The sequence below is a fragment of the Sminthopsis crassicaudata genome, chromosome 2 (assembly GCF_048593235.1).
Source record: "Sminthopsis crassicaudata isolate SCR6 chromosome 2, ASM4859323v1, whole genome shotgun sequence".
Lineage (NCBI taxonomy): Eukaryota > Metazoa > Chordata > Mammalia > Dasyuromorphia > Dasyuridae > Sminthopsis > Sminthopsis crassicaudata.
This window is the reverse complement of record NC_133618.1, coordinates 275,687,998-275,702,134: the sequence shown is the minus strand read 5'-3', so window position 1 is coordinate 275,702,134 and position 14,137 is coordinate 275,687,998. Positions and strand designations below refer to the sequence as shown.

General features: G+C 36.9%; 1 protein-coding gene across 4 annotated transcripts in view; it reads right to left on the bottom strand.

The window, feature by feature from the left end:
- The window catches only part of SLC28A2 (solute carrier family 28 member 2), a 56,968-nt gene that overhangs the window by 9,159 nt on the left and 33,672 nt on the right, over positions 1 to 14,137 (bottom strand). For all 4 annotated transcript variants that reach the window (XM_074289535.1, XM_074289534.1, XM_074289533.1 and 1 more), the window contains 8 exons: positions 13,716 to 13,829; positions 12,849 to 12,926; positions 11,053 to 11,133; positions 10,104 to 10,184; positions 2,654 to 2,779; positions 1,833 to 1,963; positions 1,157 to 1,325; positions 406 to 603 (listed from right to left, as the gene is read on the bottom strand). In XM_074289535.1, the coding sequence (XP_074145636.1) occupies positions 406 to 603; positions 1,157 to 1,325; positions 1,833 to 1,963; positions 2,654 to 2,779; positions 10,104 to 10,184; positions 11,053 to 11,133; positions 12,849 to 12,926; positions 13,716 to 13,829 (978 nt within the window). The remainder of the gene's footprint in view (positions 1 to 405; positions 604 to 1,156; positions 1,326 to 1,832; positions 1,964 to 2,653; positions 2,780 to 10,103; positions 10,185 to 11,052; positions 11,134 to 12,848; positions 12,927 to 13,715; positions 13,830 to 14,137) is intronic.

Here is a 14,137-nt window from a genome sequence, read left to right as displayed (position 1 = left end):
AAGAGAAGAGAAAAAGGAAGGGGAGCGAGAGAGGGGAGGGAAGGAGAGAGACAGAGACAGAGATCATCAAATTATAAATCAAAGAAACTCAAAAAGTGAAGAAGTACAAGATGAGTGAAACTATAAGAACATCAGAAAATTATCCTTCTGAATAGTCAACCACTCAATCAAGACCCAGTTTTAGCTTGGAGGGGAAAAAATGATAAAAATAGAAACAATATAGGACTCAAGGAAGTTCAAGGACCTAAAACAGAAAGCTGAGCATAATCTTACAGCTTATTGCAGTGTTCATCCTAGGAACTCAGAACCTGCTTCAGAATTTTCTGGGGCAGTTGCCTTCTGCACATGGATAGTCTGGGGCTGAGACTCTAGGGTGTGCCATATTTCTCTTGCTGTACCACTTACAGAAATCCATTGTTTTTGGCCTCCGACCCACTCTTCAATTCCAGAGAGACGGTTGTTCTTGTACTGAGACAATCGTTCATAGGCCACAAACTCATTCAGGAAGAACTTGATCCCCAGCATCTCAGCTACCATTGGGCAGTCTGCCCAGTCCACACCCATCATGAAAGCAATGGGCCTTAGCACATAGGAAGAGATGACCTGACACAAGAGAAGGAGAAGTGGGGAGAGAGGTGGTGAGGGAATCGGATGAAGGGAGAGAGTGAGAGAAGGGAAAGGAGGGAAGGGAGGGAGGGAGAGAAAGAGAAAGAGAAAAAAAGAGACAGAGACAGAAAGAGAGAAACAAAGAGAATGAGAGAGAGAGAGAAAGGGAGGGAAAGAGGGAAGGAGGGAGAGAGAGAGAGAGAGAGAATTAAAATTTGAATCTATACAGGATAAAGAAAAATAAATGGAAAAGGTTAGATAAGAGCATCTATCCCAGGACCAGCTACCAGCTATGTGACATAGTAAATAGAGTACCCTTAGAGCAAATCTGCCCTCACATACTTTCTAGCTGTGTAACTCTGGGCAAGTCACCTATCCCCAATTGCCTTCCTTCCCTCAAAGGAAAAAAAAAAAAAAAAAAAAAAACAACAGAGCAATTATTCCCTGTGGCCAGGGCTCTCCCGCCCTTCCAAGTTCACTGGGACAGGCCTAGTATGATCCCAAGCTGACTACCTCCCAGGGAAATGAACCCTGATGTGACAGATATTACTTGGAAGCTGAGTCCCTCTATGTCCACCATCTCCCCCAGCCAGGACAGGGCCGCATTGATGAAAGCTAACACTGCCAGGAAGGCGATGAGGTTGGCGGCGATGTTGGCGATGAGACCTATGGAGTCCGCAGCCCCACTGCTGGCAGCTTCTAGGATGTTCTTCTGATTGCTGTTATTGCAATCAAAAATAACAGGTGAGAAAGAAACTGGGGCTGTAGTTGTAGGCAGCTGTGGGTGTGGGGCGGGGAGTCCCACTCAGAGGAAGTACCTCTGCAGCTTTCTTGTGGCTCCCCATCCCCTCCATCCCTCCCCCCTAACAATAAATTACTTTTCTTAAATGGGAAATGGTTGGGAGCTAGCTCCATGAAGGATGGGGATACTCTCTGAAGCTGACTCCAAACCAGTATCAGAAATAGGATCAATCAGTCAGCAAATATTTATTAAGCATCTACTCTGTGAGCCTGAGCTACAGAGACAACAGGCCAGAGAGTGAGCAGATGTTAGGAAAGGGATAAACTGGATTATTTGGAAACAGTGATGAGAAAGGAGAAGGCACTCTCCTTACCACGATCCCTCAGCCAGACAGGACATGGAACCTCATTCTACCACTCACTCCTGCCTCTGAACTTGGCCCTGATCCCACTGTCTCCCAAGTCATGCATTTCACTGAACTCACCCACGGGACAGTTTTACTCCTTCCTTATTCTTGAACTTGGATTCTTCTACTTCTGGGTAGACCAACTTAGACAGGGCAAGAGCACAAGGAGCAGCCATCACAGAGGCAGAAACCAAGGATGCAGGATCAATCTGAAAGGTCATATCTCAAGGTCATTGTCTGTTCAGAACTCAATGCTGCCTGCCAATTGGTGCCAGGGATTGCTCAGGGTATTCTATTATCTACAAATAAACTGAAAACAACCAAGAAACATGGCAGAAGGGAGCCTAGCATGATTATAATAACAAATAATATATTATATATATATAAGCATATATATCATATATAATAAATATATTATTAGCTCATATTTATAAAGCTCTTTAAAATTTGCAAAGAACTTGCCTCTCAACAATCTCATGAGATAGTTCTTATAAGTATTTTTATCCCCATAAACCTAGAAATAGAAACAATTGAGAGGGCAGACTTTGGGATGACAAGAGGAGGACAACCTCTTGTTCATGATTATTTGTTCACTGTGTTATTCTACTCAGAAGAGAACCAAAGTTCTCCAAGCACATCAAGACTCCAGTCTGAACTCCTTGTTCTATTAATATGTATTTATTCCTGACTTCCTTTAGGTTCCTTTATTACTCTTACAAAGAAATGTTTTGGGACCTTGAAGCACCTTAGTTGAAGTTCCCTAAGATTCAGACTTACATTATAATTGGAAAGAGCAGGGGAAAACCCCAAACCAAAAAAGTTTCTTGGGGAATAGCTACTGCCTTTGTGAAAAAGTCTGACACTCTGGTCTGCACAGGAGCTAAGAGATCTGTGCCTACCCCAAAAGAGATGTAGGCTCCCAAAACAGTGCCTGAAATGGTAGCAAAACCTCCGGTCATAACAGCATGGACTTCTGAAGATGTCATGTCTGGCAGATATGGCCGAATCAGCAGAGGTGCCTCCGTCTGGAAAGATTCATTGGATTATTATACTCAGAAGAGAAAGAATACAGTAGGATAGTGGAAACATATGCAGGTTAAGGAATTCCTTTACTCCTCTCTAAGCAATCTTCTAAGATTCTGTGTCTATCTCACTCATTGTGACATATAATCAGCATAGTGTGGTGAAAGGGGTGATGGAATTGAACTAGGAGTTTGAACCTTGGTTCAAATCCCACCTTTGCCATTTACTATTTCTGTGGTCTGGCACAGCATTGAACCTCTTCAGACCTCAGTTTCTCCATCTGTAAATTGAGGGGATTATATCAGATAGCCCCGAAAGTCCCTTCCACCTCTAAATCTATGATTCTATGAACCTAATGATCTTTTGCTGCTTTAGGTTGTTAGGAGACATTCAGAGTTCTTCTCAGTGAAAATGACTCGTAAGCCAGAAATATCTAAATCAGAAATAAGTGCTATAAGATCAATCAATCAATAAACATTTCTATTCTACAAAATTATAATCTCCTAGATGACAGAGACTATTTTTCACATTTCTTTTTTACTTTCTGAGGATACCACATCTAGGATATACTGGCCTTTTAATAAATATCATTGGATGATAAATGAATCAATAAAGTATAAAATCTATAGTCAAGGCCTATCCTGACATTTACTCTATGTCATTTGACATACTACTCCTAGTATTCAATTATTCAGTCAGAAATGTGTTTTAAGTACAAACTGCATACAGACATTTCTTAGATATTTAGGGAAGAAAAGTTCTTGTGATGAATGAAATATGCAATAGATAGTCAATAAATCCTTGTGAAAGAAAAAGAAGGAATAGGAGAGAAGATAGTCATGAATGATTAGAAAGTTTGGACAAATACAAATGTCAATGAATAAATAAATAAATAAAAACAGATAGGAGAAAAAAAAACCTATGAAAATCCATATTTTTTTGTTGTATCTAAGACAAGTGGCTTGAGGATGGGTTGAAACTAAACTTAAGCAGAGATATTCATGGATATAGTAACATGGAGACTGATAGAAAAATATGATAGAGGTCACAAAGAAGCCTATATCATCATTGTCCCACTTTAAAACAGCAATCGAAATACAAGAAAAAGAAAACAACCAGAATCTTCCCCCCCAAAAAAAATGTAAAAATCCACTAAAAATGGATGAACCAAAGAAAAACTCCAATATAATGGTAAAATACAAGATTACTTATAAGTTAAATCTCTTAAAATTAAGATAGACTTAAAACTTCACTAAGACTTTTGGGACATCCTATATTATAAATTAAAAGAAAGTGGCCAAAATGTCAAAAGAAAAAGATATTGAATCAATACTGTCAGGATTATCAGAAACAAAGCCAGGATTTTCTCAAGATAAATAAGTAGATAAAAGACACAATGAAGGAATTAAGGTTGAAAATAATTATTTTTTTAAATTATGAAAAGAAATAATGATATAACTAGATATAGCCAAGGGATGTCAGAAACCAACTCAATATTTTAGAAATATACCTGGAGAATACGTACACGAAAATGAACTTGATGAAAAATCACATTATTTTTACTAAAAGACAAACTAATAGAAAACAGAAAAGGCAAACTCCGAAAAGCCCCAAGCTAGGAAAAAAAAAAAAAAAAAGATTTGAAAGCACTACTGGTGAAAATGATGGATCTGGAGAATGGATCAAGTAGAGAAAATTTAAGAATCACTAAATTCCCTGAAAAATGTGAAGAAGTGAATCTGACCATTATATTTCAGAAAGTTATGCAAGAAAATATTTCAAAAAATGTAGAAAGATTGAAAATAAATGTTAGTAAGGAAAAACCCAAAATTAAATTCATTTCAGCATTTCATTGTTATTCTTCAAAATACTACAATAAAAGGATAATCCTACAAGCAATCAAGAAGAATGTCATTGCATATCAAAAAATACCATTTTTAATTTCACAAGATTTTTTTTATAAAAATAAGAAATAATGGAAGAAAATAGCCTATAATATGTAGAAAGTTAGGGAGCATTAGAATTCATGCTACAATCAGTTTCCCAGCAAAATTAAGCATTCTTTCTAAAAATCAAAAGATGTACATATAAAAATCAAGGCCTTTTTTTGAACAATTCTTTGAAAAAATGTCCTATCACAAAGAAGCTCTAAACTTAAAGTTAAAAAGAGCATCCAAATCTTGAAATGAATTTCACAATTAAGGGCACGATCTCTAGATTAAAAAGATCATCAAATTAAGTATTTTTATCTGTTATAAAGGATTAGTTGCTATCTTAGAATACTCATCATAAAGAGATTAAAAAACTAGAGAGTCGGAATGTATAAACCCAGAAATGTCTTAGCAGTTTGCTTCCCTGCAATATAAGGCAAAAGCTCACCTATTAGAGCCAATAAACCCAAGAACAAAATTCAAGGTTGTTATGGGAGGAAATGAGAACAGTAATCAGAGTTTAGGCCTCATGACAAGAAGATTATAAGGATATATCAGTGTAATAAAACATATAGATAAGACACAAAACCAATATTATTTTATAATTTTATTTTACATTACATTACATCAATTTTAAAACAGCATCCATTTATATTAATTCTTAAAAGCATAAGAATGGAGTGACTTCTTTTCTTTAGCATGATTTAAAAATATTTATCTGAAATCAAGTATTACTTTAAAGGCATTTTCCATTAAGAACAGAATGTCTGTCCACTTTCAGCATTTTGACTTGCAATAGGTTAGACTGACTTTTTAAACAAAAAAAGGAAAATAATGTCTTATGGAAATAGTAATAATAATATCATTTACATTCTGCTTTAAGGTTTGCAAAGCATTTTTAAAATATTATCTCATTTGATCCACACAACAACCCTGGGTGATAGATGCTTATTATCCCCATAATATAGATGTCACAATTAAGTGACTTGCCAGGGTCACACAGCTAGAAGGTGTCTGAGATTCAGAAATCTTCTTAACTTCAGCTCCAGAATTCTATCTACTGTCTCATCTAGCCTGTCAATGAGTAAGAATGAATTAGTCAAGGTTAGTGAGGAGAGATCTACTTTCTGTATATATTAGAACTAGAAGTGATTTTCTATTTGAAAAAATAGGATAACTTACTCAGGTTGGAGCTATTCTAAAAGCAAATAAAAAAAAATTGATCAAATAAGTTCTACTACTTCCTTCAAAAGAGAGCTGGCAAAGGGTATTCTTCTGCTCAAGGTAGAATAAAACAGATAAGAAACTTCTTATAAAACCAGTTAGGAAGACAATAGTGTTCCAGAATATCTTAAGGGACTAAGGAACTTTCTTAAGGAAATCTCTTAATACTAAACTTCCATGCTCACCTCTCCTTCTACTCTTTGAAAATAGTTTAACTCCCTTTCTGAATGAGACTTAAATCCATGTAAATTATTACTCCTGTGCTTAGGTAAAACTGAAATAAAAGTGTGTAGCTATTATTAACTTTTTACTAAGAACCTTCATAGGTACTAATATCAAAAACCACAGGAAGAAATCCTGAGACTTATCAGGTACAGTCAATCCTCAACACTAACGGTTTCACCTTTGCTACTTCAAGCATTTGAGCGATTTTATTAGTAACGGCATTTTTACTTTTGCATTGGCAATCTTACACATTTTGTAGAGCTATATTCAGTAGATAAAAAAAGAGGTGTGTTGGGTAAGTTTGTAGAGAAGCTGGTATCTTCTATTTTTTACTCTACCATTGTAAAGAGCTCCTATGCATTTGTGGTATATTTTCATTGGTTTCCTTTAAAACTCAAGTTTTGTGTAAATATTATGCCCCCAAACAGTAAAATAAATCTTTTGATTCTAAGGCCAAGCATGCAAAGTCAATGATTTAACATAGCGAGAAAATAAAAGTGTTAAATAAACTTCATGCTGGAATAGCTGTAGCCATGAGTTTAGAGTTAGTGAATCAATGATTCCTTATAACTGTGAAATGGAGGAAAGTATTCATAAATATTTGTGAATCCATTCCAGAAAGTGCTAATGTAAACTCTCAAGTGTGCAATGAGAGAATTGAAAAAATGAAAAAATGGCTAAGTTTGTGTATAAGGAAAATGGTGGAAGAATGAAAAAGTGTGGCCAATATGGCAAACGTCTACTTGAAGTCTCAACAAATTTATAAGCATATTATCATGGGCCAAGAAAATGTGGATTATTTTGTAAGCTAACCAAGGGTGAATATATTGCTTTAAGTTATGGTATGGTTTAAAAATGGCAAACTTTCTGTTGAAGCTGCTGCACTTGTGTACCAACACCAACAATTACTTCAAGTATAAGCCACTGATGATCTACAGAGCCCCAAATCCCAGGGTTTTGAAAGGAAAAAACAATGTCTGAATGCTAGTGCATTAACACTGGAATAGAAAGTATAGCTGATTGCAGAGATCTTCTAGCACTAGTTCAACAACTGCTTCATTCAAGATAGAATGATATCTGCAGGGCGTAAATCTTGTATTCAAGGTTTTTAAAAATACTTGATAATGCACCAGTTCATATTCCTGAGCAGCTGAAAGCTGCTGTTGGAGATATATAGAGAATCGACTCTAATTTATAAGAAAGCAAGCCATTCTCCAATTGATAAATGGTCAAAGGATATGAACAGACAATTCTCAGATGAAGAAATTGAAACTATTTCTAGCCATATGAAAAGATGCTCCAAATCATTATTAATCAGAGAAATGCAAATTAAGACAACTCTGTGATACCACTACACACCTGTTAGATTGGCTAGAATGACAGGGAAAGATAATGCATAATGTTGGAGGGGATGTGGAAAACTGGGACACTGATACATTATTGGTGGAATTGTGAATACATCCAGCCATTCTGGAGAATGATTTAAAACTATGCTCAAAAAGTTATCAAACTGTGCATATCTTTTGACCCAGCATTGTTGCTACTGGGCTTATATCCCAAAGAGATCTTAAAGAAGGGAAAGGGACCTGTATGTACTCTCTTTATAGCGGCCAGAAACTGGAAACTGAGTGGATGCCCATCAATTGGAGAATGGCAGAATAAATTGTGGTATATGAATATTATGGAATATTATTGTTCTGTAAGAAATAACCAGCAGGATGACTTCAGAAAGGCCTGGAGAGACTTACATGAACTGATGGTGAATGAAATGAGCAGGACCAGAAGATCATTATATACTTCAACAGCAATACTATATGATGGTCAATTCTGATGGACGTGGCCCTCTCCAACAATGAGATGAATCAAATCAGTTCCAATAGAGCAATAATGAACTGAAGCAGCTATACCCAGCGAAAGAACTCTGGGAGATGATTATGAACCACTACATAGAATTCCCAATCCCTTTATTTTTGTCGGCCTACATTTTGGATTTCCTTCACAGACTAATTGTACACTATTTCAAAGTCCAATTCTTTTTGTACAGCAAAACAATTTTATAATTTATACTTTAACATATTTAACATGTATTGGTCAACCTGCCATCTTGTGGGGGAGAGGGGAAAATTGGAACAAAAGGTTTGGCAATTGTCAATGTTGTAAAATTACCCATGCATATATCTGGTAAATGAAAACTATAATTAATTTTTTAAAATGTTGGAGTTGTTTTTATGCCATCCAATATCTTTGTTCCAGTCTATGGATTAGAGAATCATAAAGACCTTCAAGTTCCAGTCTACAGGGGAATTTACCACCATGCCTGCAACTAGTTGGAAGTAAACCCAGAAACTACCATGATAGATTCTGGAAATCTGTCATTGTTCTTCAGGTCATACACTACCTTAATATAGCCTAAGGAAAGGTTTCACAGGCTACTTTGAATAACTGTTGGAAAAACATATGACTTGCTTATATCCAGAGTATTGAAGACTTTAAAGGTTGATGAAGCAGTGAGGTAGATTGCCAAAGCAGTTATGAGCCTACTGCATATCACTGGAGAAGATTTCAAGAATATGGAAGAAAATGTCCCTGACATCTTGCAGGAGCAACCTCAGGAGCTGATGAATGAGGAGTTAAAGATGTTAATTAACACGCTTCCAAAATTGTGTCACTCATAGTTTCCAGGCTTAAATGATATATTGATATAATTGAGTAGAAAACAGAGATATTAGATTGCTGAAATTGAAATATGTGATAATATTTCATATTGAAAATGCATGAACTCGTTTCTGCTATATTCCCAAACTTTGAAATCCTTAAGGATCTCAAAGCATCCATGAAGCAAATATAACTGATAAATTATTTCAATTTGGTGAGTCCTTCATGATCTCCATTGCCATCCACCATCCAAAGATGGAATGTCAGAGATGATGTTGAGACCATAGTGTCTTCTGACAGCAGTGACTAAAATCCCAACAATTTCTTCCTTAGCTTTCAGAAGGTAGCCACGGTAGATAGTAGTAGAGTATGCAGTATGATGTTCTCCTACTACCATCTGACACAGTGTATAAGGTAAGATTCAGGTCAAAAATGTTTGGGTTTTCAGAAGTTTATTTGCTATACAGTATTTATGGTACTATAGATTTCATTGTTATAAGAAATATTGTCTGAAATCAATTTTTTTTATATTGAGATGTCAGCTTAAAAGGTCATGGAATTCTAGGAAATTTTGTTGATTACCTCTTGTGATCCCTTTTGGGTTTTCTTGGCAAAGATACTAGAGTGGTTTGCCATTTCCTTCTCCAGCTCATTTCACAGATAAGTAAACTGAGGTAAATAGGGTTAAGTGAGTTGCCCAGGATCTCACAGCTGGTAAGTGTCTGGAGGCAACTGGTCTTCCTAACTACAGGCCCAACACTATCGTTGCATCACCTAGTTAGACTCAATTTTATTTTGTTAATGTGTTTTATTGATTATTTAATAGTTACTGTTAGGATATATGAATATTATCAGATTTAATGTTTTGTTATGGAAAATTGTATGCAGAAAAGTTTGTTTTCAGAAATTTCTAGAGGAAGTTTAGTTTTGGTGGTTACAGAAATCTATCCTCATTTCTTATAGATTCAATGTGCCATAATTCATGTTTTTAACTTTCATACCATTTTTTAGGAACATTACCCCATGAGAGCTGAAGATTGACTGTATTAATGGCAGACCAATATAGGGGTCAATCTTTTCTCTATTCTCATTACCCATCCCTCTGCAGCTATGGCTAAAGATATAAAAATGATAGAAAGCCAGGAAGTGCTTTGACATTCCTAGGGTAAAAAGGAGTACTGTCAGTGGTTAAGGTATCTATCCATACTCCCTGAGGAAGTGAAGAATCTGCTTGAAGATAATCAAACTGAACTCCAATTATAAAGAGACAAAGAGGTTGTAGATTGCTTACCATACCCACAAAGATGTTTCCTGCCACACTCAAGGTCTCTGTGGCAGTGGTTCCCAGAGTAATTTGTAAAATCCAGGCAATCTAGGAAAAAAAAAAAAAAATATATATATATATATATATACATATATATACATATAAAATATAGATAGATATATAGAGAGAGAAAGAGACAGAGAGAGAGAGACAGAGAAAGAGAGAGAGAAAAAGAGAAAGAGAGAGAGACAGAGAAAGAGAGAGAGACAGAGAGAGAGAAAGAGAGAAAGAGAAAGAGAGAGAGAGAGAGACAGAGAAAGAAAGAGAGAGAAAGAGAGAAAGAGAGAGAGAGAGAGAAAGAGAGAGAGAGAGAGACAGAGAAAGAAAGAGAGAGAAAGAGAGAAAGAGAGAGAGAGAGAGAAAGAGAGAGAGAGAGAGAGAGAAAGAGAAAAAGAGAAAGAGAAAGACAGAGACAGAGACAGAGACAGAGACAGAGAGAGAGAGAGAGAGAGAGAGACATAGTCTCACCCCCGCATTTCATGGATGAGGAAATCAGAGACTAGAAAGATCAAAGGTTGTTGACTTATCAAAGAAGCTAATCTATGTAAACTAATTTAAAAACTTTTAAGTACCATATAATTGTAAATTTATTGAGGATGTATGTTAGGGCAAGGAGGAAAGACTTATTTCAATCAGATGAATCAGCTACATACTTTATTGAGGGTATCTGGTACTTTAATCAACCGAAAAACCAATTAAATAAAATAAAATAATTTATTTCTTAAAAAATTAATAGAGCAGCCCAATCTACTCCACGTGGTTCCAGTGCTATTTGGAGGGATATAACACTGAATTCTAGTTCATCTATTTTTGTGCCCATAAAATGAAAGCATTTCAGTTCTGACACCCCAAGTTCTTGGAATCCAGAGATCACAAAGAATGGGTTATCTCATGTCTGAGTGGGAGCAGGACCCACCTTCACAATCAGCCACTGCATGAGTCCCAAGTAGTAGAGGACGGACATCACACAACTGAAGAAGACGATGATTGGTAAAGCCTGGAAGAGAACAGCAAGAGGCATTTAAGAGAAGAAATCTGGCTTTTAGATCTCATTCTCACCCCCTTACACAGATAAATCCCCTTCACTTACTTTACTGTCCAGTCTAATCAAAGTAGCCAAGAATTGTTCCGAATACATGGTATTCCATGACCCCTCACAGGCCTTTGCATAGACTAACCCCCCATCCCTGAAATGCACTCAGTTCTATCTCTTTGGATACCTAGTTCCCCTCAAAGCTTAGGTCAAAGGCCACCTTTTAAATAAACTTTTAATGATTCCACACAGTCATAAGTGCCTCAATACCTCCATTACCCTTAACTTGAGGGTTTTTTAAAAAATATACTTATAGATAATATTTTGTTTCCTCTGATAGCATTCTATGCCTTGAGGGCATAAAATGTTTCATTTTGAACTTTATATCTAAGTACTTAGTACAGATCTTGAAATATAGATACAATATTTAATTTATAAATGTTTGTTGATTGATTGATTATGGCTGTATGTCATGCAGAACAAAGCACCCTATGAACTCTAGATCCACTACACTGCCCAGTACAGTGCAAATTCTCATTAACTATTAAACATAAGCTCATTTAGGAGGAAATTGAAACGGTGAAAGTCTATCATCCTATAGAAACAAACTTATTTGAACCTTCTTTTCTTTTTTTTTTTATTATAACTTTTTATTGACAGAACATATGTCTGGGTAATTTTTGCAACATTATCCCTTGCACTCACTTCTGTTCTGATTTTTCCCTTCTCTTCCTCCACCCCCTCCCCTAGAGGGCAGGCAGTCTTATACATGGTAAATGTGTTATAGTATGTCCTAGATACAATATACGTGTGTAGAACCATACAATTCTCTTGTTGCACAGGAAGAATTGGATTCAGAAGGTAAAAATAACCTGGGAATAAAAACAAAAACGCAAACAGTTCACACTCATTTCCCAGTTGAGCCTTACTTGCCACAAAAAATGAATCTAGTTTCTGAAGGAGACAGCCATCAAAAGAAACTCGAATGCGCAATTTATCCTTTTCTTTCTTCTTTTTCCTTCCCTATTCCTCCATCTCAGCACTTTCCTTCAGCCCAAAACTCATATGGGATCCCCCTGAATACTGACTTCATACAAGATTTGAATGAAGTCAATAACCCCATTAAGATGTCCAGGTACTAGGCCTCTTCTCTGCCTTTTCCTCACAAGATCCCTCAGTCCTTACGCTATGCTCTGCTTCTGCCCCTTATATTTCCCTGGCACTATTATCTGACCTACAGATATCTTGCCATCTGTCCTCTGACCTCTTAGGACTTGTGAACTCTGCAGCTCAACTGTGTTTTATCACTATCTCCCCAATAGGAGAGCAAAAAACGGTCTTTTCTTGCTTATGGCTTCAGCACTTTGCACATTGTTTGGCACAGAGAAAGAGCTTAACCAATGAGGGCTTGAGATCTCTACTGTTTCTTGTGCTATGAAGTCCAATTATATTCTAAAGGGTTTGCTCCCTTGCAAGCCTGACTTCATAAGACAACCTTTTAATTTACTTTTTTCATGATTGTGAGAGCTTTTATGCAACAAGAACTAAAGACTATTGTGAAAGTCATTATTGCACCACACACACACACACACACACACACACACACACACACACACACATGCTCTAGCTGATCCACCATCCACCTACTTCCCATTTCCATCCACAAGGACAGGTATCACCTGAAAGGCAAAAATATCCTTGACAAGAGCATCCCCAAAGACAAAACTGGAACCGGCCACTGTGTAACTGAGAAAAATCTAAAGAGAAAGAAAAACAAGGCAAAAATTAGGAAGTCCATGAAGTGGAGAGTTAATTAAACCCATCACTCAATTCTGCTTGTGCTCCACACACTTGTGCTTGTATTCTCTTAGGATGCCCCAAAGCAGAGCCCAGGGGAGATGCTAACATTCCTCCTTTTCCATGGTATGCTCACACTATACAAACACATTGCTGTTGGACTTCCTTGTGATGGAGATATTCAGAATCCTGTATGTGGTAAATGGACTTTCAGTGGTGTGTCCAGTGGGCTGTAGGTTACCTGTATTTAGACCAAGTACTTTCCCATCTAGCCTCCACACAAGGGAAGACTCGCCAGGCTTTTGGGGAGTACCAGCTCCCTGGTAGAAGAATCCACACTGATATAGTGAAAAAGATGTCACTTACTCCTAACTGGTCCATTGCTAGGTTGAGCTGACAAACTCTGTCCTTGGCATAGGGATATAGTGAAAAATCCTCTCTGTTTTTCTCAGCTTTCCTGATCAGAATTCAGTTTGATGTGTTTTTTGGTTGTTGTGGAGAGGGTGTGTTGGGATGATTAAGCAAAAATGTTGGCTCTTACTTCACCATCTTACCCTGCCCCTTTCCTTGTCTGTCTCATGGTTTTATTCATGCTTTATTTTCAATATTCTTACATGTTTGGATCTCCTTCCCTGAGACCTTTCCTTACTACTCAGGATAGGATCGGAATTTCCCTTCCCCCCTTCTCCCAAACTCTTTCTTCTCAGGATCCTGAGACAGAAGAGAATCTAGAGCCCAACTTCCCGTACCTGAATCTGTTCACCAAGCCACTGAAATGCAGCAAATCCAGGATCAGTTCGGATGACCAGGATGCCAAGAACAAATTCCAGCATAAGACCCCAAAACACAGCCCTCCAGTTCACCTGGGTTTAAAAAGAGGTAACTAGATGGCACAATTGGTAAAGGTGGGACTTGAAATCATGGAGACCTAAGAGTGAGTCCTTCCTGAGACAATTATTAGCTATGTAACCCTAGACAATACCTCGATGTCTCAGTTTTCCCATCTGTAAAATGGAGGTCACCTACTTCAGAGGTTATTTGTGAGGATCAAATGAGTTCAAGAGACTTAGCTATTTTAATCAATATAATCATCCAAGACAATTCCAAAGAAATCATGAAAAAACATACTATCTTCATCCAGAGGAAGATTACAAGTAGAAGCATATTTTTT